The sequence below is a fragment of the Doryrhamphus excisus genome, linkage group LG13 (assembly GCF_037039965.1).
Source record: "Doryrhamphus excisus strain RoL-2023G ecotype Guam linkage group LG13, RoL_Dexc_Guam_v1.1, whole genome shotgun sequence".
Taxonomy (NCBI): Eukaryota; Metazoa; Chordata; class Actinopteri; order Syngnathiformes; family Syngnathidae; genus Doryrhamphus; species Doryrhamphus excisus.
In genome coordinates this window covers 8,860,348-8,887,136 of record NC_136369.1, presented here as the reverse complement: position 1 = coordinate 8,887,136, position 26,789 = coordinate 8,860,348, and the positions used below count along the sequence as shown (strand labels likewise).

Below are 26,789 nucleotides of genomic sequence, written 5' to 3'. Positions count from 1 at the left end.
CTCAACATCAGGTTCACATTTTATATAGCGAGCATGTCACTTATCTTAACATATGGGAAACTTCGAAATACATAATGTAGTTATATCTGTATAAATGTGACATCAATTCTTACAACACACTCAAACATTTATCCTTAGAAAATATACATATATCAAAGTAACGCCATGCATCCTTTGTTTTTTTTTCTGTAAGTGGGCTTATGTGGTTTTGTGGTTTGGACACCCCTGCCCTAAAGTGTATACATATATCTGTGCGCATAGGTTGGTTCTGTGCTCAAAACAGACACAAGTCATGTAAACATCCCATTTGTCTTTTTTCAACACAGCGCAGAGGGGAGGACTGCAGCATATCCACCACTGTACTTGCATAAATGTCACCGAATTAACCACGAATACAAATGAGCATCACAATGATCCCAAGTCTGCTTACACAGACAAACGGTCAGTGGCCTATTATTAGGAACCGCAGTGAAGACCTCTCTCGGCCACATCATCAGACTGCACACTTAAGTCACTTGCACTCACAGTAACATTTATCGGTGTGCAATCAGAAGCGCATAAGCTAGAAAGCTATAGCAATCGATTACATATAAGGAGAGCGGATGAGATACACACCTGTAAGTCACACCATACGCCGGCCGCCTCTTGTAATCGACTTGTGAGGACTGTCCTGGTTGGCCCAACATGTTAGCTGCAGGTCTGTGATTTGCTGTGCTTTCCTCAATGGTGACTGCCTACTCACGCAGCTTACTCTGCTGCTGTTGCTGACGTCCTCTGCTGAGCACACTGGCATTGATTCATTCAAAACATCCACCATCCCACCGCTCCTGTGAGCCCGCTAAGGTGTAGCTACAATTACATGCACTCACTGAGTGGTCCCATCTCTGAGGGTATTACCCTTTTGACGGGTATTATTAAGGCCAGCCAACCTCACCAAGGTGTCTTTTTAAGAGTCTCTGAAGCACAAAGTTAAACCACAGGTACAAAGCATTAGCCATAAGCCATAATCTATCTCTCCACTCCCCCACATTTACTCCCTCTAGCCATATTCTTTCGCACCCCCCTCGCATCTGCTCATATTCTAGAGCTGTGCCTCCTCAACACAACGCTTCCCTGAACAGGACGCCCTCTCTGCTCCATTCTCTCTGCAGTCATCCAGAAACAACGTGTATTACAAATGGAGGATACTGGAGTCATGACTGGAAATTATACATAACACTTGGAACGCTGTTGTCTTTAGTTTGTAAGATCATTTGTTGCCCAATTTACATAGTGGGCGGCACGGTGCTCGAGTGGTTACCGCACAGATCTCACAGCTAGGAGACCAGGGTTCAATTCCACCCTCCGCCATCTCTGTGTGGAGTTTGCATGTTCTCCCCGTGCATGCGTGGGTTTTCTCTGGGTACTCCGGTTTCCTCCCACATTCCAAAAACATGCTAGGTTAATTGGCGACTCCAAATTGTCCATCGGTATGAATGTGAGTGTGAATGGTTGTTTGTCTATATGTGCCCTGTGATTGGCTGGCGACCAGTCCAGGGTGTAACCCGCCTCTCGCCCGGTAGAAAATGAATGAATGAATGAATTTACATTGTTAATAAATTTCACACCACAAACACCACATAATAAAAATCTTGTAAATAAGTGAATTCATATAAATAGCAATACATTGTTAACTCAATCAATCCAAGCCATAATGTTTTTATTTTACATGTAAATAACAATGTAGGTACAAATACAACAGCAATAACTATTATTCAATTTGGAATATTTGGAACTGAACTGTGTGTGTGCATGCAATCCCTTCAATGCGTAACCTCATGCATGCTACACTTCCCCATGCTTTTTCACTTCCTGCTTGCTGTGGAGCTGTGTTATAAAATACGTTTACATAGCAGATTCGGTATTTAAAAAGATGTTTAGAGGAGAGATTAAAAGTTATTGCATTATGGAGAGCTCCCGCTTCAAATGGTTCACTATTGCTTGAAGATTGTTAGTTAGCCAATGCTTAAAGGTTAAAAGGGGGGGCTTTTACTGGTAACTAGGTTTAAAAACAACACTGCAGTAGTAATAATAGACGATATGCACAACTGACAGTTAAGATAAAGATTAAATCGATAAAATGAACATGCACACGTCAGTCTTTTTGACTGAAAATGAAAACTCAAGAGCTTTACTTTACATTTGGCACCACCGGCTGAAGTTCATGACTGCAAGTTACTGTTATTTCACAGGTCACAGATCTGTCCTCACTCATGCAAACCTGAGACAGCCACATTATCAGAACAGGAGCATTCACCTCAAAGCAGTAAAGTCAATACGGTCCCTTAAATGGTCATGACCACGGTCAAGTATTTTTGCTACTCACCCTTAAATAATCAATAGTGAAACAAGTCAATCCAACTCAAAGGAAGACTAAAAGGTGTTCCCGATAGCAAAGACTGGAAGTAGTTGTTTTAGCATGAGGCTCAGTGAAGAGCAATGCCAGATGGGAATATTCTTTGTCGTCGTTGTTTCTGCTCGCCCTCTCTCACTTTAGTCATAGCCAGTGTGTGAACCACACTGCCTGCTCTTTCATTGTATAGCCCTCCTTAAACCCCTCCGGGGTTGAATAAAACGATAACAGCATCCACTTCCTCTGTTAAGAAAGATAAAAGAAAGAGGAAACCCCACCGGGAGCCATCATTCTTATTGGTGGCCAAAGATGAGCGTCTTTCACCTCTGTGTAAACTGCTGACCTTGGTCTTTGGCTGCAACCAGAGCGTCACATCTGTGCCTGAGCTCTCCTTATCAGATGACACCAGTAGGCTAGGGACGGAGGACACACTACAGCTGAGTGGCGAGCACAGGCTGATGTGCCGCTAAAGTCGATAATCCACAGACAGACTTATAGATAAGACCGATGAAGTCTGGATGATGGTGGTTTTGCTCGATCCATCAAATGGTCCACCAGGACAGTGTTCATATCTCACACTGTCAACCACTTTTAGGGTTCTTATTAAGACAAAACGAAGCTGCCAACATTGTGCTCTATCTCAAAATAGTAAAGGTCCCAAAACCCCCAAACAAGCGATAAATAAATGTCAAATGGCTTCAACAGCTAAATCTAGCAGCAAGACTTCCATCTGCTCCTAATTGACATTATCACTCATTCACACCACTGTGCCAGTGATTGGGAACTAAACAGAATCATACATGATTGGAGACTGATTTAGATATAAAAGGATCACAGAATGCATTGATTAGTCTTTATTTCATGAAAAAGAAATAAAACAAACGGTAATTATATTTGGATTAGTTTGCATCACAGAGTTCAGTAAATGCTCTACACAAAAAAGACCTACCCTGTCAGACAGGCATGTTCATTTGTCTTTTTTTACTCAATACTGCACTAATGGAAAGAACAATTTAGAATCAGGTAATCATGACAAATTCACACAATCATTGAACATAAGCTTACTCATTTCTGTTGATGCTTTAGGCAATTGCTTATACTGGATATTGGAAGCTAAAGTGGGCCTTTAACATCCTGACGTACGTGCTCCTATGTGCTGGCAAATCGCAAGGCCTGCACAATATGTGGACAAAATATTGCCAATGCTGGCATGTGCGATATCCATATAGAAAAGATGCTCCATAAATGAAAATTAATTAAAGGGGACCTATTGTGCTCATTTTCTGACCCCTTGTGATGAGTTGGGGTCTCCAATAGAGCAGCTTATAACCCGCACAGAAAACTTCATACATTTTACAGAATCTGCACCTATTCCAGCTGTATTTCAGTTGATTTGTGCTTCCTGCCAAAATGTTTGTTTTAATTTATTCCACCCACGGCCCGCCTCTGGACATGCCCACTCTGCTGTGATTGGTCACACGGTCAAAGTGCTTCCTAACTATGAGCCATATAAAGAAGTGCGCCCATCTGTGACATCACAAAGGGGCAGTTTTACCACACCTTTTGAAAGAGAGCGTTTTGTGCCATCCCAAACTTCTTTCAGGGCTCACTTCCAAATGAGAATACTACATTCTATGTACTATTCTACATGTCAACAACAAAAAAAAATAAAAAGAAATAAAAAGAATGTCAATGAAGCAGAAAGGCATAATGTAACTAATATAATAATAGATTTATCTTTATTTTAGTCATTTTTTAAAATTGCATGCACTTGTGCCATGGCCAGTTATGCAAATTACATGCCGATGTCATTTAGACCTCCCTGTATCTCTTTACAACAGATAGATTGCAGTCCTGTGGCAAACACAGCATGGTTACAGTTAGAACATGCATTGACTGACTTGGCTCCTTTGGCATATTTTAGTTGGCTAACAAATGCATGTTAGTCACCCTCCATTTATACCAAAATTAAATTACACCACAAGCCTGAAAACTGAGGAAACATTTTAGAGGAGTCAAAATGTGTGATCTTGCCGTATGTAAGCAACATATACATACATAGTCAAATACTCTACATGATGACTGTGGCTGCCAACTAACCAATCCTGTACTCACACGTGAGGTGAGACAAGAACAGTGCGGTTTCTCTCTCTCTCTGCAGTGGCTCCAGTCACACAGGCTCTGACAGAATGCGGCAACTTTCATCTGAATTAAATCAGAAAGCAGGCAGGCGTGCGAACACACACAGAGGCAGCTGAAAATACTCAGGTGCAGAACTTTCTTCTTGCACAGTTAAAGATGGTTTTAAGATGGACGATGAGTGAATATACAGTCAACTGTATACCATCTGTCAACATACACAGTGAAAGAGGACAGACTACATCATCAACAGGCCATTTAGCAATTCCAGGTCCTGACGCTGTTAAAGTTAAAGACGCTGTCAGCATTAGCGCCTGTACTATTTCAAACCTCATGTGTTTAATGAGTCGTGCGTCAAGGCCAGCTATGTGAGTGCTGTTCCTATGTACAATAATGTATATGAAAACCAAGACAATATTTGTTAGTACTCATACATACTGCAAACAACATGACCTTGAAATACATTTCAACTTGAGAACTTCGACACTACACAGGATACATGGTTCCATGCTGGCAATTTGGCAAGTGCCTCAGTTTTATAGTTCAAATGAGGAAGCCCGAGCTTAATAGTGCTGTCAAAAACAGTTCAGCTCATCATCCTTTACAGTAATTGCTCAGCACATCATCAAGCGTAATTTAACTACACAATCACACGGCCTGATTAGCAGAAAATGGAAACAAACTTACAAATTCTCAAATGAGCAGTAATATTTAAAGCAGGGGTCTCAAACTCAATTTACTTGGGGGCCACTGGAGCTAGGGTCTGGGCGAGACTGGGCCGCATCAGGTTTTCCCAAAAAAAAAAAAAACGCATTTATTAAAAACAGAAAAATGAATAAACTTTGCTTTGGTTTCAATTTTCTACAAGAAAAGCTCTGATAAAACATTCCACTGTTCTCAAAAATCTTACTTTTTATTTTTCTACACAAAATAAGATGAAAAAATAAACAAATCAAAAATAAAAATCAATCAATCAGTAATAAATAAATATAATAATAACAATAAAACGGCAAATAATAAAAACTTAAGAAACCACATATAGTTGGTGGGTAGACAAATTATTTTTTTCAGATTAAAATGAACAAAGCATTATTAGAGCCCTGTAGACATGACAAAACACGACTATAGTCACATTTATACTCTTTTTATTTACAACATATTGCGCAACTGCAGGGTCTTGAGACACATGCTAACTCGCAAACTAGAGAGCTAGCGACCTAAACGGTCGCCTTCAAGCTATTTCCTTTAAACTTAAATAGCCACTTACCACTTCCACACGAATAGGGAGGATAACTATTAACAGTTATTTAACCTTTAACATGAACATTAATCAAACGTAATATTTTTTTCTGGGTACATGATACCATACAGCATCCATATCAAACTTGCGCGGGCCGCACTAACATTAAACTTTCATATCAAGGCGGGGTTTCAAACTAGTGTCCTGCGGGCCACATTTGGCCTGCGGGCCGCATGTTTGAGACCCCTGATTTAAAGGGTATAAAGCTCACTTGACTCCCTGCATCTGATATTAAGTAGTGCATGCTTTTACATTTACAGTATGCTCCTGATCAAAATTTTAAGAATAGTTGAAGTGTTAAATATTCGTCCTCAAATCTAAAGCTTTTCAAACGCCAACCCGGTGATCTCCAAAAAGCTTCTCACATCCATAGTTATTTTGTGCACATGGTGGTAACAACCTCAAATTTCGTAGTGTTCAGACTTACATCTAATACCCAAAGGAAGTGCTCTTCATCGTATTTCTTACAGAGGTTGAAAGATCCATGACAAGCCATTCAACTTGTTTTGGTAGAAAGACTTACTATGTTTTTTTCCTGCCTGTTCCCAAAGGAATTGGAGTAGGGAGAAACTTGAAAGTGAAATCATTACCTGACAAGTGTCTCTCCGAGCATCAACTTGAACAACCTGCTTTTGAAAGCCAAAAAGTTTCTGTTTAGTGTGATCTGTGCCGTGTCAGAGAACAAGTAACTCACACAGTTTATCGCTCGTTTATTGTTTCCAGACCCAACCCTGAAATTCCACAAAGTAGGATTCCTTTTTTAGGAATATGGTCATGTGGGTAGTTGGTAGTGGAATATGTTGGTAGTGATTGTAGAGAAAACCTTTAAGTCTGGTGCTTATCTCACCAAACAATTTACAGCACGCTTGGCACACTTACTAGTTTTATTTAAATCGATCACTCCTTTTAAAATGATCATATTGCACCAGAGCGAAGAAAAGCTCTGACTTGCTCCGGAAGAAGTTGTTTGGTTCCACTTATTGTTTGATTTATGAATCTCTAAACCAGGGGTGTCAAACTCACGGCCCGCAGGCCAAATGCGGCCTGCAGGACACTAGTTTGAGGCCCCCGCCCTGATATGAAAGTTGAATTTGTTTCATTTGTTTTTTGATTTGTTTATTTATTTTTCCATCTTATTTTGTTTTAAAAAATAAAAATTAACATTAAACATTTATTTAATAATTTAATAATAAATAAAAATTAATTTGTTAATTTGTTTAATTTGTTTTTTGATTTGGTTATTTATTTTTCCATCTTATTTTGTGTCGAAAAATAAAAATTAACATTAAACATTTATTTAATAATTTAATAATAAATCAAATTAATTTATAATAATTATAATAATTTAATGTTTTATCAGAGCTTTTCCAAAGAACCAAAGCACTGTAAAAGTGGAGGGTATAGCAGAAGCATTGAAGACTATTATATTATATATATTTTTTATTAATATTTAATATAATTAATATTTATTAATGTTTTTATTTTAATTTTTTCTATTTTTAATATATATATATATATTTTTTTTTTTTAAACCTGATACGGCCCAGCCTCACCCAGACCCTAGCTCCAGTGGCCCCCAGGTAAATTGAGTTTGAGACCCCTGCTCTAAAATGGAAAAAGTGCATTTATGCTACATCTTTTGAGTTGTTTTGAAAGTCACATGAAGATGAATATGTAGTATATAAAAGACAAAAGGTCATTTGATTTTGTGGTAAAACCTTTACCAATCTTAGTAGTTGGAATGGATGTGTGGTGTTTGCACAAGGATTTATTAAAAGGGAATTAAGGTAAGCACCTGCAGGGATGCCACTCAAAGAAAATAAAATATTGCTAGAGCAATTTGATGAGGTTTGGACACAGGTTTTGGTAATTTTACCTTTCATTGTAGTTAACGAACACTTTCTTCTGCACCGTCACACACACCATTACTAGCCCATTGTGTCTGCCTTTGGGTGGGAGTCATTGTTTCCCTTTGGGAATTTGAAAAAACTGATGTTTTTCTACCTACCTTCAACACTTGACCTTTTTACATCAATATTAAATCAACCATTTGGGCCCAGCATGGGAAACATTTTTACATTCTTAGAGATTTGACACAAGTCTGGCCTGAGTGCTGGAGATAATGGTAAATGTGCTTCATTTATATAGTGACTCTCACTCTTAAAGTGCCTCTCCAATGTCACCTCAGTCAGCCTTTCACACAATGATGAAGATGGTGGTGGATGCTCCCACCAGCTCATTCACACTTTGATGACAGCTGCAAAGTGAGGGCTCTTTAATTTCCTCAAGGATATGGCGACAGGGCTGTGGGGAAAGACACCTCAGTAATCAGATGCTATTTACTGTAAATAGATCTTTAGATAGGATATTCTCCCCATGATTACAAATAAACATTGAATAATGGGTCTGTGTTTTATCTGAATGATAAAACATCATTTACATCAGGGGTCTCAAACTCAGGGGGCCACTAGAAGTGGGGTCTGGGTGAGACTGGGTCTCGTTGGGAGTAGGGCTGAGAAGCTCAGGGTACCTCACAACATGATACGATTTGCGATGCACGGCTCATGACAACGATAATATCTTGATGCAGTGATATGGTGACACAAAAGGTAAAGTAGAAGCAGAGTAGAAGCAACAAAATGGCAGTTGTGATGTATTCACTGAAAAGAGACGGCGAATGACACAAGGTTGAGCTTTCATGTCTGTCTTGCAGCCCGTGTGTCCTATTTTCATCAGACACTTCTTCCATCCTGCAAAGTCAACATCTCGTCCACACTACAGAAGCCAAAATGAGTCCATACTTTAGATTTTAGCTATGCTACCGGATCGTTCCATTTAACTTCACCGTCCGAGTCTGATAGTTTTTTCCATTTTTGCTTTTTTCACTTTTTCTTCTGTTGTTTCCGCCCAATTTTCTTCCATTCTGGCATGTAAATTGGTGACTCTCCTCACCGAGAAGGGACAGCACTAGGAGTTCACAGTGGGTGTATTTGAACAATAATAATAAAAACACACAATGCAAGGTAAGAACGTATCAATAATCCATAGTAGGATAGTTAGAGATTACGATGTTTGTCACACCCTTAACAAAGTTAAGTTACGAAGTTGCTGAAGTGATGTGTTTTGAATACAGTTGTTTATTATTCCCCATGGTAGAAGTTGCACTACATGTGTTTACTTACCTGCTACACGTTGTGCTGTCATTTTGTGTTAGTGCCTAGCGACAACCCCCCCGTCTCCATGTGAAACACAACTGTGCAAATGGCCCACAGGCAGTGAGTTTTTATACCACTGATTGACATTCAAATGTCAGTGATTTCAGTCCTGTTTGATATGTTCTGGATATTTTTGTTAAAAGTGTGTTTTTTGCAAAAGAACATTGTGAAAAATGAGCAAAGAAAAAAAAATATTTCTCTCAGTATTTACACAGATTGAGCCATTATTCCTAGTAAGTTGATTTTAATTCTACCGTACACGCTTGGGAACCATTACTCCTCCCTCACCTATCACCCATTTGGGTGTGCCATCACTTCATAATAAAATACTAACTTGCCTGTTTTATTTCAAGTCATTCTATTAATTTTCTATGTCAAGTGTCATGAAAAGATGACCAAGTTGCCAAAGCAAAACACTGTAATACATATGTAATGCTGGCCAGCAGTTGACGATAAGCTCTTCTTAAATGTTGGGTTCAAAATGCTGCTGTATTGTCCAAAAATGGCCAAAACCATTGTTTTAATATTTTTCTGTAAATTGTCCCCAATGCAGCAATCAAATTCATCAAGGAACCACTCTGACTATTTATGACTTTGATGATGACTCCTGAAACAAAGTCTTCCAAGAAATCTTACCACTTGTAATTACTAATCTATTGATTGCAATGTATATTTTAAGAGCAAAGTGGTAAAAAATGTGTGTTGTGGTTATGTAATCCCTCTTAAACTTTAATTGGCTAAGTGCTGGAGTTCAAAATATAGTACTCTTAATCAAGTGACGCGTTGTATAATTAGCCAGGAGACACATGGGACAAACTGAGAAAGCTGGCATCATTCATGTCTACAATTAATCAATGTAACTATCAGAGCTAAATTGTAGATGTACTCCCTCACCACAAGAGAATAATAAGTGGAGGACGAAGAATGTCTCCCAAAAGAGTTGTGAGTAAAAGGTCAAACTCAGCTTTACGCTCATCAGCAGTTTCTCAAAAGTACTATCGATAAGAGTCCCGATTAAATAAAGTCTGTTGGATCAGTTTGTCACATTGTCTCAGACCAGTCATGTTCAGGCTGTTATGGGTTATTATATCAGACATCAATATTGCAACCTGAGGCGGTTATAATGGGACCATATGTCAACTAAACTTTATGAAGTGCATTTGTATGTTAAATATTGACCAGTCCGGGGTGTACCCCACCTCTCACACAAAGACAGCTGGGATAGGCTCCAGCATACCCGCAACCCAACTCATTTAAAAACATTATCTACATACATCAAAATACAACAACCATTACAATACAATACAATGCAAACAAACAACTCAGATTAGGCACAGAAAGTGAAGATTGGGGCTGGAGCTGGTCATTGGTTTGAGCACAGACCTAAAACCTTGTTTTTTAATGCACGAGACTAGACACACACAAACTAAAAAGCATGTCTAAAAACCTCAGGTAGGGCTTAACAAGAAGAAACTGATGTTTGGGTTGGTCACCTGTCCAGACACAGTCTCAAGTTCTTGTTTTTTAATGCACAAGATTAGACACACGCAATCCAGAAAATGATATGTAAATGTTACAAAAAAGCGGGCTAATAAATTGACAATAAAAGCACAAATACTGCGGATTTCAGAAAACAACAGATGGAATGATACAGCACTCTACAAGAAGCAATGAAGTCTGTAAAATTAAATAATTTAAAAAAAAATCCAAAAAATGTTAACGTTAATGATGGAAATGGTAATATTAATGTTGATTATAATGATGGTAATAATGATAAAGATTATAACAATAATGATAATAACAATAATAATATTACAATGATAATAACAGGGGAAAACAAGACAGTGGCATGAACATGATTATATCTTGCAAAAAGGGGTAGGCATTTATAAGCTTTTGCTTCAGCCTACTCCTTTTGGGCTTGTGATCAGAAAGCTGAATACAAATGTAAATAATGGAAAGTTATATTTTGATTGATGTAAGAAATGCACTGTAATGTTGTATATATTTGCCCAAATAAAAAATAAAAAAAATAAAAAAAAAATTAAAAAAACCCTAGAGAGGATAAGCAGCATAGAAAATGGTGGATGGATGTTAATTATTCCTAACTATTTTAGTTGTTCTTACTGTAAAAAACAATGCCATGCTACCTTCCTGAGCACCAGCTGACAGTAAAGCTCCTAAAATACCAGTTGATTCCAACCGTCTCCCATAGTCACAACCTTTGAATAGTGGCTGAAAGAATAGGAGAGCTGGTCATGGGCCCCTGGGATGCTCTTTGTGATGCCCGCCCTTTTGCTTATCATTAGGGATGAGCGAGTACAATGTGTTCACCTATCTAAATGATCTATACCTGTACTCGGAGTGGGCGGGGCAGTTTAATCGGAAATACATTTGTACATTAAGTCTGAAATTGACGCGGATTGAAGTTGCTACTGTATATTTATTAATTTGCTATACTATATGTACAGTGTATGTGTATAAGTGATCTGTAAGACTTTATTATTGAATTATCTTTTAATGACCCATGAGAACTTGATTCATGCAAACAGGCAATGATGGCAAACAGGGAAATAATCTGTCAGCCTTGCTCAGTACTTCCAAGTGACTTTATCTCACCAGCCAAATTAGAAGAGAGCAGAACGAAATAAGTTTAAGATTGCAATGTACATACCGCAGCATATTGAGAGGGGTGTAATATTTGACTATAGCCATACAGGCACACTGTTTACTGCAGCTACTGCGCAACTGTACCTAATGTTGGGGCGAGTTAATGCGGCAATCAATTGGTTACTGTTACAACTGTCTGTGTACTGCCAACTGAAAATTAACACAATTTTTATATTGTAAGTATTTACACCTGTTTTATGATGACTTCATGGAATAAGACAAAAATACATTTCAAGGAAAAAAAGCGGTAATGCTAGCCCTGATGCATAAGTGGCTGACATAACACAAGCCTGTTCAGCAATGTGTTGTCAAATGCACCGCTTACATTACAACACAAGGTTACCAAGTAACTGTAGATACAAACCAAAACAGAGGCAAGCTGAAGAAAACCTAATAAAGTGGAGGCAGTGTGACAAACGTGTCAAGAGCCATTTTAAACTTTTGCCGTGTACAGGAATGAGGCACCGCTCAGTAGTGGTGGGCGGAATTATCCAAATATTAATAATGATAAATATCAAAATAACTGCTCAATACAAATGTAAAAAGATTGATAGTTAAGCTCCAGTCTCCTGTCTGGCTGCAGCGGCTTCATTCAAGATGCAACCTGGCTATGAGTCTCTGCTGTCTGTCACAGCGGAGAGTGAGCATTTTCTTTAAACACGAATACAAATAATGACGAAATGTACTCATTTCATACAAAAAAATACATTATCTGTAATAAATACTTGGTTATAACAAGTATCTGGCTCATCCCTACTTATCATGGTTAAACCAATGTAAATTATTGCCATGTGTAAAAACGTGCAAAGAATTTTAAAAAGCCCACATGCACACTTTCAGGGCTCACTGCCATGCCCGCCTCAGCTTTTAATGCATTCAGAGTGCATCTGTCATCTGGTAAAATGTTAAATCAACACTTGAATTACTATAGAAAAATTACAACAGTAGGATAAAACAAATTGCTCCGCTGTGCATGTTTGAAATAAAACAAAGCCATCAATTCGCAGTAAACACTGCAAAGTGCCCGACTTGATTTTAAGTACTTCATGGATTAAAATCTAATTTGTCTGTTTTGACCCAGTGAGATTTGATTTGCCTCTTTTTAAAACATACCATATTTGAAAATGAATCTAAAAAGTGCAACTAACCACTGGAATAGACTTATGGCTTGGTTAAACTAAAAAATAATACATTCCAAACTAAAATGCCTTGGAAGGAAAACTGCAATTTTGGGGGAATTTAACCTATCATCCACAATTCTTATTTGAGGCATCTTTCTCTTTTCTGTGCATTCTAAAAATGTAAAAATAGGCAAGAATGCAAAACATGGGGGAGCTCCTTGACAGTCTACCTAAACGGCACATAGTATGGGATGCAATGTCAAGTCCATTTGGTCTTTGTTCTATGCAGAGAACTCTGTGTGCAATCAGATTGCATATAGTACTATACTAGTATATAGCCCTAAAAATAACCACCACCTATGCACCAAGTCCATTTAAGAAATATAACGCTACATTAAATCGATTAATGACTATTTTCAACAATGTTAGATGGACGTATGCTGTCCTGATTGAAAACGTGCTAAACACAGATCAATGAGGTCGAATCGTAGTATGCATGCAGTATGCAGAATGAAGGAATATGCTAATTGTACCGCAGTATATCCCATATATATTTGTTCTTGCAGCTTTTACAACTAATAAGAAAACATGTAACATTTCATACTGAATACAGATATTCTTGAGCAAAAGAAAACTTCTTGTTAGCTAGGAACCACCAGACGGGCTACTTTAAACAAAGCTATAAGACCCTTAAAGGTCATAAAAGGACTAAACAAACAACCATTCACACTCACATTCATACCTATGGACAATTTGGAGTAGCCAATTAACCTAGCATGTTTTTGGAATGTGGGAGGGAACCAGAGTCCCAAGAGAAAACCCATGCATGCACGGGGAGAACATGCAAACTCCACACAGAGATGGCCGAGGATGCCAGTCCAGACTTAAAAACATTTTTTTTACAGACAATTTTCCGTCAATAAAAAAAAACGCTCAGCAAACACAACATAAAAGGTCACCTGTACACTTCCCAAATGTGATTTTATTGCAGCAGTGTCAGCTGCAGCAGACCCAGCAGTATAGAATCAGCCTTGTCCCCAGAGCAGAGAGTGTCGTGCTGTACTGCAGATGCTATGGCACTTTCTTCAAAATTAACCTGATGTCCCGAAGATACACATTTTCGTATGTGCTGGACACATTTATCATTCAATGCAATGAATGCAAACGTGTTTGCAGAAACTCTTATGAGCTATTTGTGTTATCATCATTATATATATTCAAACAAATGTAAAAAGCACCTTTAGTTGTACGAGGCATTAAAATGGATAGATAAACTGAAGAAACAAGTGTGGTCTAATCCTTTTTTTCAATGACTGTACATCAGGTAATATACTAAGCTTAGGGCAAATGATCAGCTATGCTATGCTGACTTGTCGTTACAAGCTCATTTCTGTAAAATGTACTGTTCTGCTTTTCAGTTTTCAGCTGGCTCATGTGGTGGTAGAGTAATGGTATGTCAACCTGCAGATTTCTGGTTCGATCCCCTGTCCTCCCATGTTAAAGTATCCTTGGGCAAGATACTGATCCCCCAGTTGCTCATTATGCTGTGTCATCAGTGGGTGAATGAGGTAACAGTGTCAAAGCACATTGAGTACATTGAAGGGAGAAAGCTGCAATACAAGTAAAATCTGCAAAATTTTAACTCTGATCACTGGGGGCATCATGAGACACCCAACTCACGAGACCAGGCAATGCACAAAATTGGGTCCATGGGAACGTGACAAAACAAGATTTTAGCATGCCCTGAAAGAAATAAGTTTGGGATAATAATAACAATAATACATTTTCTTTGTATTGCGCTTTTCAAGGTACTCAAAGATGCTTTACAGTAAGATTTAAAACAAAATAAAGCAGAAAAGCAGATTAAAAACATGCAGAACTAAAATAAAAGCACAGCAGTCAAGTATAAAAAGTCAGACATTAAAGATTTAAACAGGTGAGTTTTGAGCTGCTTTTTTGAAGGGAAGGTCAGAACAAGCACCGAGTGAATAGGGCAATGAATTCCAGAGGGTGGGGGCAGTGACGGAGGGGGCTCTGTCTCGCCAGATTGTGTGGATGGAAGAGGTCTGTCAGGTATGGAGGGGTCAAATTGTGGAGAGCTTTGAAAGTAATGAGAAAGACGTTGAATGGATGGCTCTTGAATGCTTGGTTTCAAAGGACGTTCTGAGAGTGGCGATTTGTGATCTCACAGATCACAGCAATGTCTCCCAGGAAGTGTTCCTTCAGGTGTAAGGGAAACCTACATTTGTTTACAATTCCTATTGAGGAAAACATCAGGCACAAGTGGTTGGAGTTCCTGATTCCCTATCAGCAAAAGAAAAATATTTTAATCTGTCAACGGCATTTTGCATTGGACTGTTCCGTGAACATTGTGTAAGTAATAGAGCAAAAGGTTGTCTGTGTAGCATTATAGAGTGTGCCAACAGGGAGCTGGGTGCAAATTACAAGCGCACCAAGTCTGGAGTTGCTAATGGCCATTTCCCACCACAATCGGTGGGTCTACCCAAGTTTTTTTTTTTAAAGATACACAGCATATCCAGTCTCGATCGATATTGATATGGTTGGTTTTGATATTGTGCTTAAAGTAAATATTTTTAAAATATCTTTATATTCCCCAGCCTGGGGCTAAGGTATGCACTCTGAGTCTCGTTTAGCAAAAATTGTACAAATTGTACTAAAAAATGCACACACTCAACATGAAGTTGGTAAAATTATTATTATTATACATTTTTTATCATGCAATTGATTTATGGATTATTATGACAAGCATAGTTAGCATGAGTCAAATGCAATCAGTATCAATGTACCACTCTGTGAACAAGGGTGGGGACTAGTCCCAACATCTACAGTACTTGGGTTGATTTGACAAATCTTAATTGAAATTTGAACAAATGTAGAATTACTACAGATTCTGCTTGGACATCAACAAGTAGCAAGTTGTTTTACGTACTTGGATGGAAAAAAAAACACTCACTGACGCTAACACTGTGAACACCAAAGTAAGTTTGATTGCAAGGTGAGTTTAAAGCACATAATGTGAGCTTCCAATAATGCCTTGCACACTACCAATTCCAAATTCCATTTCTTATTATTAGTTCACAGCCTTTGGTTGGCTTCTAGCTGACCTGTTCTTGCCATACAGCTTTTCTCCAAACAAGGAATCTCATTAGATCTTAATCTCGCAAAATCTCGTCACACGACCACCGACCATGCCGTTCTAAAGGAGTATTCACAGTTTGATGGAGCTGACCTCTTGAGTACTATTAGTAAAAGAAGAAGGAAGACCCCCAGTGTTCCTGCACTGTTACTGTCATACTTGTCATACCATAACACAACATCAAATTATTATAAAATATGGGCACATTGGTCTGTTGCTAAGAAGACTATAATAATCCATAGTGACTGCCTCAACATAATAAAAAAATCAAATTACTGGCATAAAATTCACTGATGCTGGTGACAAGAGGCAGAAGACAAGGTCTGTGATACCAGGGCTCTACATTAAAAACCAAAATGACTTGCCCATAGGGAATCCTTCAGGTGAAAACTACTTGCCCGAACTTGCCTCATGTAAAATGAAAAGACTGCCATAATGATATGATGTAATTTTTTGTGGCATCACATGAGAATCTCAAATAAATAAAATAATAAAATAAATAATACCTTACACATCGTAGTCGTAGTAAGCAGTGATATTTATAAGTTGTGCACCACAATGAAACATTATTGAATAGACACATTTGTGTACTAGTAATGTGTTTTTAATCCAGGAAAAAAAAAGCTCAATGGTCAAACAATAATTTGTGAAGCAAAGGTGAGAAAAATCCACAGAGAAATGGAACCGCTAGATTTTGTAGCTTGTGCAAAATCAGCACTTGGTATTGGATCTAATCGTGGTGTTTCATTGTGACCACTTCAAATTGTCACAGCAATGTGATTCACTCACCTGTGCCATCCTTTGATTTGCTGCCGCTAATAAAATACTTGTTTAGGAGGCACTGGTTCATCACTTTTTGCTGTTTCCTTCAGAATTAGACGATGTTGGCGGCGACGCCATGATGGATGTTTTTGTAGTCAAACGATCGCTGATTGGTTGATCGCGAACAAGAACGGGTGTGGGTAAAACGCGGACTGTGGATTACGGACCGTGGTCTAAATAAACGATTCTGATTGGTCCATTTCAAGATTTGCAAGGATTGCTTTGCAAATTACCACCGGAATTACACAGTCCGTGTTTTACCAACACCCAACAAGAACCGCTTTAAAAAAAAACTCTTGGCAGTATGGCATGCCAAAGTGCACTTGCCCGACGGGAATATCACTGATTAGATTTACTTGCCCGAATTTTGTTTTAACTTGCCCCGGGCCATCGGTACATCGTTATTGTCGAGCCCTGGATACGACACAATATCAGGACAACCTAATGACTGCTCATGATATTCACTTCCAAAAAGTTATAAAGGACATGTCACCGAGTCATTGGTCATCCATGTGGTGCATCTTGCAGATTATCAACTGAAATGCAAAAATGTCAACAACTTCACACTGCTACTTTCTCCAAATCTGTGCTCCCAATAATGCAATCATGTTATACATCTCTGTCACCACAAGGTCACACCCCTCTTCTGCAATCTTTACAGTCACTCACTCTCTCTCTCTCTCTCTCCCCCACATACACACCTACCTAATGGAGAGTAGAGGTCCTGCATGGTGCATGTGAGGAGAATTTTAATATCCTCCTTCCTGCTCTGCAAGGCTGCTACTTTTACTCACATAAGCAATTATTATTTATGTCACCAAACCAGTGGCGCGCCTCACTGTGTTATTTCTCCACTCAGTGCGACATGTTTCCAGCACTTAGATTAAACAGCAGTGTTTGAGGGTAATCTTAAACATACCAGACATGCCTGAACTGCACACGGAAAACACTTTAAATACAAACGGCATCACGTTTCAAGCAGCCAAACAATGCAACAGCGAGCACTCACTTGATGAAGTAGCTTGCTCCCTCGTCCGTGAAGCCCTCTTCCCATCCTCTTGGTAAATCTGAAACAGGACATACAATCAAAACTCGCGACATAGCCAACTGGAGCACCGCAGCAGCCGACACTTCGCTACAAGGCAGGTCGCGAATCAGACAATTTTGAGTCGTACCTGAACGTATCATGTGTCCGGAATTAACAGGCTCGCGAGTGCGCGGGTGAAGCCAAGTAGTGCCGCGAGTTTTGTCGCTGGAAGAAAGACACCTGTTACTTAATGGACGACATAAGAACAAACCTCACGATAAAGACTCGACAAAGTGGGGCCAGGTGACTGGCAAACGTGTCTCACTTTATAAAAAACACGCGGCCATCCCTACAAACTCCGTAAGACCAGTGGTCGGGTAGGGTGTCCCGTCCAAGCGGTGCCGCCATGATTCCTCCTTTCCTACTCGACTTTCCCCCCCTTCTCCCTAGTCTCCCTCCCTCTCTCTTCCCTTCTCCCTCCACGGACTTGTCCACTGAGTCCAGATAATCCCACCGCTAAAACGGCATACTTTTAAAGGGACAGATAGGTTTCGCTCCACCACTACAAGCTTGATGTCAATGGAGCTGATTTGTGTCGCTCGGTTGAAGTTTTGACCTCCAGCTAACAACAGAATATTCAATGAAGTCCACTGCGGGGAATAATAGAATGGTCCTCCAATAGGTACCGTGGATTCATGTGGTGCATGTGTGTGCAATCACAAATGTGTCTGGAAAAAATAATCTATAAAATTACCAATGTGCAATTAAATGATACATTTCAGAAGGGAAAGAAATAAATTGAGCTGTAGTTAAGTGATTATTGTCACAGCATACCATGCAAATATGCCCTCTAGTGGCTATTATCAGCATCAGAAGTGACGTCACATCACAGCCATTTAGGTTTTCTTTTTTTTATTTTGACAAAAATCCAAGTGTGACTGTTCTAAAGTGATCACCAAGTCATTTTATTTACATTTTTGGTCTCAACTTTTGAGAGTAGATGGGTTTCATGATTTTAAGGAAGCTAGATGAGCCTGTAAAATGCACTTCCTAAAATTAAACCTGGAGCTGTCAACTTAAAATGTGGAACAATAGAAGCACTGTGAATACGTACCTGTACGCAGTATTGTCCAACTTGCAAGTACTTCTAATAGCTGAGCTGAAAATCATTGAAATAAATCCGTAAGGAACTGTAATGCTGGTGATTACATTCTTCCTTTATTAATTATTTCTTGACCCAACCATGTTAAATTAATTTGTGATATCCTGTAGGATTCAATGTTAAACTGAACATTTTTGTAGCTAGAGCGTAGAAAACCTGTTGGTTTTTAACATTATTAGAGCCCCATAGACATGAAGTAACACCCCTATAGTCACCTTTAAACTCCTATTCATTGTTTACACCACATTGTGCTAGACTTATGCTACTTAGTAAGCGAGTGAGCTAACCCGTTAGCCTCAAATTTATTTCTTCTGAACTTAAGCAGCCAAAAACTTACCACTTCCACACAGGATTTCAGGATAACTTTTTTTCACGGATCTATACAGATCTATATTTCCTTTGATTTGTGCTTCATGCCAAAGTGCTTCCTAACTATGAACCGAACCGGATAAGGAAGTCTGCCATTTTACCACACCTTTTGAAACCGAGCGTTTTGAGTTTTGTGCAAACTTCATTATCTGAAACTTTGGGATCGTTTAACAAGAGAATACAACATTCTTGTGTGCTCAAAACGCTCGGTTTTAAAAGGTGTGGTAAAACGTCCTCCTTGTGATCACAGAGGGGTGGATTTCCTTATATGGGCATGGCTGTAAGCCAGATAAGCTGTCTTCCCTCCCCCAATTTCTGCTTCCCCCACCCACTCCCAAGCTCTGCTACAATTAGGCGTTACAAAGTAGGCGTGCCTAGGCCGAAAAATTTGCATAATACATAGGTCCCCCTTTAATTATTATTATGTTTTCCAATTAACTGTGGATAACTTCTTTTTTCATTTGTCAGACATTTAACAATGTCAGTTTGATATCATGACATACATGCATGAACTGACATTCAGCATGCACTGAATGTGAAAGTGTAGCTGGAAGCTTTTGACTGTCACCTTGGTCGTGTGGTTTTGGCAAGATAACTACCTGACATGTTACAGTAGTGCTTAAGTAGCATAAAAAAAGACCTGTGCTATTTACTAAACGTGCCACTTCATTTTGTTCACTTTGCTTTTGTCGAGTGCAAGTCACGGTCAAAGTACTCTTGGCACTAAAGTAATTTGGCTGAGCATTTCAGCTGCTATTTATTTGTGACAGGTAAAGTAGATATTCTATACGGAACAATTACGTATGAGGAATATTCCACTGAAGGCAGAAGCTTACATTATGTGTCAAACATTATGTGTTAAGTCCTTTAAAGTAGGAAAAAAAACATTTTATGAGCCAATTTGATTTTTTAGCTACATTTGTAGCTAAAGGTCTATGTGTAAAATAATTTACATATCATTAGATTTTATCTGAATGGCGCTTTGGTTGGAAATTGGACCTACAGTGGATCAATTCCAGTATTGTTTGTAAGGTCAAGCAGAATGGTGCAACATTAATTAGAGCTGAGGTGCTGTGCTGTTATTTTGCGTGTTATTCAACCAGCCTATTAAAAGGACACATATAATTGTAACAATGTGCACACTGCAGTTTAATCATCAGATGTCCAAGTCTCATCCAATTTCTGGTTTTTGACCTTGCTGTGATTTATCATCAACATTACTACTATGTATGCGCACACACGGGACAAACACACATGTACTGTATGTACAGTCCAGTGCAGCTCTGCAGTATATAATCTCAGCTGGATTCCTGCCTCTCAGCTGGCAGAGGTTCAGCAAGGTGACTCAATGATATTGTCTTCTCCTCAGAGCTTCCTCATGCTGAGTATGCTAAAGGCCCTGAAGGGGAAAATGATATAAAGACTTCTTATGAATGTAATATACTTTGGCTCCTTTGCTCGTGTGTAAATGAGTCATACCTGATATTCTCATTCAAGTAAACCTTGAATTTGGTTTTAGTGAGCTATGGCTAAAATGAGTATTCTGTTAGATAAGACTCAAAATCACCCATTGCGGAACAATTCAGACATGATCTTCTTGATCTTTGTACAGGATATTAGTTGTTGGTTATGTCATGGGGTTTTCGTGATGATATTATATTATTGTCCACAAGCTGAGCCATCCCACAGACACAATAGGGACTATCCATCTATCCAACTTCTTTCAGGGCTTACTTCCAAATGCACAAACCTCATTATCTGAAACTTTGGCATTGTTTAACACAAGAATACTACATTCAAACTACATTTATAAGTCAGAAAAGTAGAAAAAGCATAATAGATCCCCTTTAAAAATTGGGCTTTTGTTTAACGTGAAAACATTCATTCATGCATTCATTCATTCATTTTCTACCACTTTTTCCTCACGAGAGTCACAGGGGGTGCTGGAGCCTATCCCAGCTGTCTTTGGGCGAGAGGCGGGGTACACCCTGGACTGGTCATCAGCCAATCACAGGGCACATATAGACAAACAACCATTCACACTCACATTCATACCTATGGACAATTTGGAGTCTCCAATTAACCTAGCATGTTTTTGGAATGTGGGAGGAAACCGGAGTATGGGGAGAATATGCAAACTCCACACAGAGATGGCTGAGGGTGGAAACGTGAAAACAATTTTAATCTATTGTATGAATTGATATACGTATCTGCCAAGCAGATACATATAGTTATAGCTTATGCAATATGTTAGTTGGACCTGCAACCAGTCAGAATAATTGGTGGTTTCAAACATGGGCCTTCTCCTCACGAAAACTTAGAATGTTAAATAACTACTACAGATGAAAACAGTATTTTAAGCCTTGTTAACTACTACTTTGTCTTTGTCAATCCCCAAGGGTCTGCAGGCCAAATGTTGGGGTCTGTGTGTGTGTGTGTGGTTTTTTTTTTTGCAATAAATTAAGTTATGGCATATTATTAAAAAGTGCATAACTATGAATTGTAACATCCGGGACACACTATAGCAGGGGTGGGCAAACTACGGCCCGGGGGCCACATGCGGCCCACTAAGCGATTGAATCCGGCCCGCCTGTTGCTTTTTAAGTATTTCAAATTTTAACATACAATTTGGCAACATAACTTGCAAGTCGGACGTCTTATTTAGTAAAAAAAAAAACAAAAAAAATTACAAATTAAATGAAAATAAATAACAAGAAAAATATATATATTAACAATATACATATAAATAAATGTATGATATATTAAATGACTGATGTTTAAAGTGCTCCTGAAAAAGTTTTACAGATAAAATTAGACCAAAAAAATCTAGAAAAATTATAAGTATAAAATAGTGTGTATGTTAAATATATGTTATGGCCCCCCCGGACAATTTTGTTAACTCAATGCGGCCCACCAGTCAAAATATTTGCCCACCCCTGCACTATAGACTTTACTAGACTTTACTATGCTACAGTGTAGTCACAAATAGGTATAAATAATGTCTTGTGTGTTTGCAGATGGATGTCTGCAGTTTCAGAAAAGACACAAGGGCGCCCTCTGCTGGATAATATAGCTCAACACCGTCAAAGGGGACCTATTATGCTCATATTGAGGCACTTTGTATTGAGTTGTGGACTTCTATAGGGCAGCTACACACGATAACCAGCACATAAGGCTTTATAATGCTTCCAGAATCTGCACCTATTCAGCTGTATTTCTTTGGATTTCGTGGTTTCCATGAAAACGGTTTGTTTTAATTCGATTTATGGTTCGCCTCCAGGCACGCCCACTCTGCTGTGGTTGGTCACACTGCCAGTGCATAGAAAGAGTTCTGGTATGTGCCACTAACAGTTAGGAGTTGTCAATCGGGTCAACAGCTAGGGGATCAAGGTTCGGTTCCCTGCTGTGGTTTAGCTATGGGTGTAGCTGCTCTATAGGAGTCTACAACTCACTACAAAGGGCCCACTACAAAATGAGCATTATACGTCCCCTTTAAGAGAAGAATTAATGGATCATCCTGGTGATGTCCTCCTTTAATAACAAACGGAGGTGTTTCAGTGTTTATATAGTGAGGTGTGTTTTATTGCTTTTTCATCGGGATACTACAGCGGTTGACCTATTTTTATACTTGTATGACACTTAAGAATGTTAAAGTGTTACTTTGAAACTGTCGCCCTGGGACGGACTGCGTTTTACTGTGCTGTACTTTCGACACAGTTTCTCTAATAGAGCAGCAACCGTAAAGGTATAATTGTCACAACATAAAACTGATTCAATGTTCCTAATGTTGGCGATTTTTCAGATAATTGCTTCTGTTAGATTTAATGGAAAATACATGTGTAGATGTTTGGATTAAATGTAGTTAGCAGGGAAAGTATTGACTTACATGGTGGAGAAATCCCATACAACTGCAGAATAGCCTACCATGCCCACTAGGTGGCAGTCATAACCACAAAATAGAGAAAACGTTATTGTAATTTTGCAAAAAGGGACAGTTCTCAGTTTCAAGACATAGCTCCTTATCAGTCAAAGAATCGAACATTTTAATTATAAAAGGAAGGTAGACAGGTAACTTTAGCTGTCTTTCAGGTTGGCATCATAGACTGACTAGACACCTTGCTGTTATTTCAAACAGGACAGTGTGTGAACCATCTTTGATGGATGTGCTTTCACTAAGCATTGAGAGCATAACTAAAGGCATAATAACAGGTTATAAACATAATCAGCGGTTGCCAGCAGTAATCAGTAGCATACACATAAAGTACTTACTGTAGAACAGTAGCAAAATATGTCCCAATACTTATAATGTAAAGACTGAGGATGTGTGTCTGCCAACTATGATAAAGTCACATAACGTACTGCTGTACAGTGTGTCAAGTAGGTTAATGTCCTGTGTAGTATCTCTCGGGTACATGACACGATGATGTAAGACACGACAATACTGGAACCAAAACCTGTTAGTAATATTCCTAGACTATATTAGGAGAATGTGATGTGTTATCCAATATACACTAGTCCCAATTGCTCTTGTGTGTGATTGTGATGTGTGTGTGATTGTGTGATGCATCCATCCATCCATTGTTCACGCCACTTATCCTCACAAGAGACGTGGGGGTATGCTGGAGCCTATCCCAACTGTCTTCGGGCAAGAGGTGGGGTACACCCTGGACTGGTCACCAGCCAATCACAGGGCACATATAGACAAACAACCATTCACACTCACATTCATACCTATGGACAATTTGGAGTCGCCAATTAACCTAACATGTTTTTGGAATGTAAAACCCGCACATGCACGGGGAGAACATGCAAACTTCACACAGAGATGTCTGCACAATAAACCCTATTTAGTAAACTTATTAAACTTAAATTTAGTGAACTTATTAAATAAACTAAGACATGGTGTTGACAGTGGCATCCTAACATCCTAATGCAGTGGAATCTCTAGAATACTTGGATGTATTTTATCTTATTGGAGTAATTGTATTCATTCATTCATTCATTCATTTTCTACCGCTTTTTCCTCACGAGGGTCGCGGGGGGTGCTGGAGCCTATCCCAGCTGTCTTCGGGCGAGAGGCGGGGTACACCCTGGACTGGTCGCCAGCCAATCACAGGGCACATATAGACAAACAACCATTCACACTCACATGGAGTAATTGTATTTTATATTATAATTATTATTAGGGTTTCCAAGGTAAGGATTGAATACTTGGACTTTTCGATGAATATAGTGTACAAACATGTATTATACACAAATTATCCATAATATTAATTTTCTACACAATTGGTTTAGCTCTAAAGAGCACATTTAATTTGATTCACATTTTTTTTGCGGTGAAAAATCCCATTTGTCACACTAAGAGTGGAAAACAGTATATTTTTCTTACAAACGACTTGAAAAGAAACACATGCGTGAACGTGCCACCATATCACAGGCCTGATCTCTTGAGGAGGATTCTAAGAAAAACTATTGATCACAAATATTACCATGCAAACAAAATCAGATTTTTATGCTTTTAGTATATTTGACAGTGTGATCATTAGGTCCGTATATCACATGGCAGTCAAATGTGCATCACAATGTCACTAGCAACAAATATTGTCAAATACAACCCCTGGATCAGACTCCAAATGGGCAGATGAGTCCCACTATGAATAGACTTTTTACACACTGGCTTGGCTTGTGAACTTGGCCACTTTCTTCATATTTTTGTTGAGGTTGTGGAAGGCGAGAACTCAAACTTGGGTCATACTTTTGTATTTTGGTGTAACCTCAGAATATGGTGTCATGGCTTTCCAAGGAGAGGTCAGTTCTGGTGAAATAGAAATGTTGTGGCTATTATTTAACAAATGTCACGTCTCTGCAACGTGACTAAATACAGTACAGTAAGTTCTACTGTATGTATAGGTTACACGTGTCATGAATTTGGGGATTTTAATGTTGTACTGTAGGGGTTGCTCACACATTTTCAGCCTGCGAGCTGTCCCAAATATCTAACTCCTGCTGTAAATATTGAAAAATATATATTATATTTATATTTTATATATTTAAGTTTAGTAAGTGGTTAGCGCGCAGACCTCACAGCTAGGAGACACACATCTCTGTGTGGAGTTTGCATGTTCTCCCCGTGCATGTGTGGGTTTTCTCCGGGTACTCCAGTTTCCTCCCACATTCCAAAAACATGTTAATTGGCGACTCCAAATTGTCCATAGGTATGAATGTGAGTGTGAATGGTTGTTTGTCTCTATGTGCCCTGTGATTGGCTGGCGACCAGTCCAGGGTGTACCCCGCCTCTCACCCGAAAACAGCTGGGACAGGCTCCAGCACCCCCCGCGACCCTCGTGAGGAAAAGCGGTAGAAAATGAATGAATGAATGAAGTTTACTAAATAGGGCTGCACAGTAGAGAGTGGTTAGCATGCAGGCCACACAGCTAGGAGACCTGGGTTTGATTCCCCGCTGTGGCATCTCTGTGTGGAGTTTGCATGTTCTCCCCGTGCATGTATGGGTTTCCGAAAACATGCATGTTAGGTTGGGTTAATTGGCAACTCCAAATTGTCCATAGGTATGAATGTGAGTGTGAATGGTTGTTTGTCTATATGTGCCCTGTGATTGGCTGGAGACCAGTCCAGGGTGTACCCCGCTTCTCGCCCAAAGACAGCTGGGATAGGCTCCAGCACCTCCCACGACCCTCGTGAGGATAAGCGGCAGAAAATGAATGAGTGAATGAATATAAATTATTGTACCTATAAAATCTAAACTCTGAAACTATTACACTAAATATTAATGATTAGTATTTCACATATGACAAGACAGTTTCAAAGTTTACAGGTAAAGTAATTGATATCTACAACCCTTCCTGTACGCATCAAAGCAAAAGCCTCCATTGGCTCTTAGGCATTTTTAACTGAGGTTGTAAGTTCAAGGTTGCAGTCAGGTTAAAGTACAGACCCTATTCTTTTATGCTGTGTCGAATTATAGTCAAGCTCTACATTGTACTTATATCCTCAACTGCAAAAGTCAAATGCCTTGAAATGTCATATCCAAAATGTTTGTAATAAAGCGTGTAATAAAATTTTATGGTCGTTTTCCAGAAGTGGCGGCTTCATTTGAAAAGGATCTTTATATTGCTTCCTCATTTGGTCAGATATCCAATTCAGTCTTTAAAATGTCACTATAGCATGTGACTATAAGCCAAAGAGTTGTATTATTTGACTTAAAGGTGCTGTCTGGCATGGTCGGGTACTTCAATTAGGCCGCTAACGTTCAAAGTAGTATATCCCACCCTCTTCCTGTTCAGAGCATTCGAGATACAACTCACATTAAACACCTCACAGACAGTGTCGCTCCTTACATTGCAAAAGAAATGCAACCATTCAATACGGTTATATGACATAACATATATAACATATAT

At 39.0% G+C, this 26,789-nt stretch overlaps 1 protein-coding gene across 12 annotated transcripts in view; it reads right to left on the bottom strand.

Annotated features, from left to right (window-relative positions):
* The window catches only part of plekha7b (pleckstrin homology domain containing, family A member 7b), a 68,125-nt gene extending 49,118 nt beyond the window's left edge, over positions 1-19,007 (bottom strand). For 4 of the 12 annotated variants that reach the window (XM_078795556.1, XM_078795559.1, XM_078795558.1 and 1 more), the window contains exons 1-3: positions 18,169-18,487; positions 17,992-18,068; positions 17,826-17,883 (exon numbers count right to left, since the gene is read on the bottom strand). In XM_078795556.1, coding sequence (XP_078651682.1) covers positions 17,826-17,883; positions 17,992-18,068; positions 18,169-18,251 — 218 coding nt within the window. In that variant the 5' untranslated portion in view covers positions 18,252-18,487. Of the gene's footprint in view, positions 1-17,825; positions 17,884-17,991; positions 18,069-18,168; positions 18,489-18,957 lie in introns of those variants that run through there. The other 8 variants (XM_078795554.1, XM_058089286.2, XM_078795555.1 and 5 more) reach the window with 4 other exon arrangements.
* Positions 19,008-26,789: the final 7,782 nt, after the last annotated feature.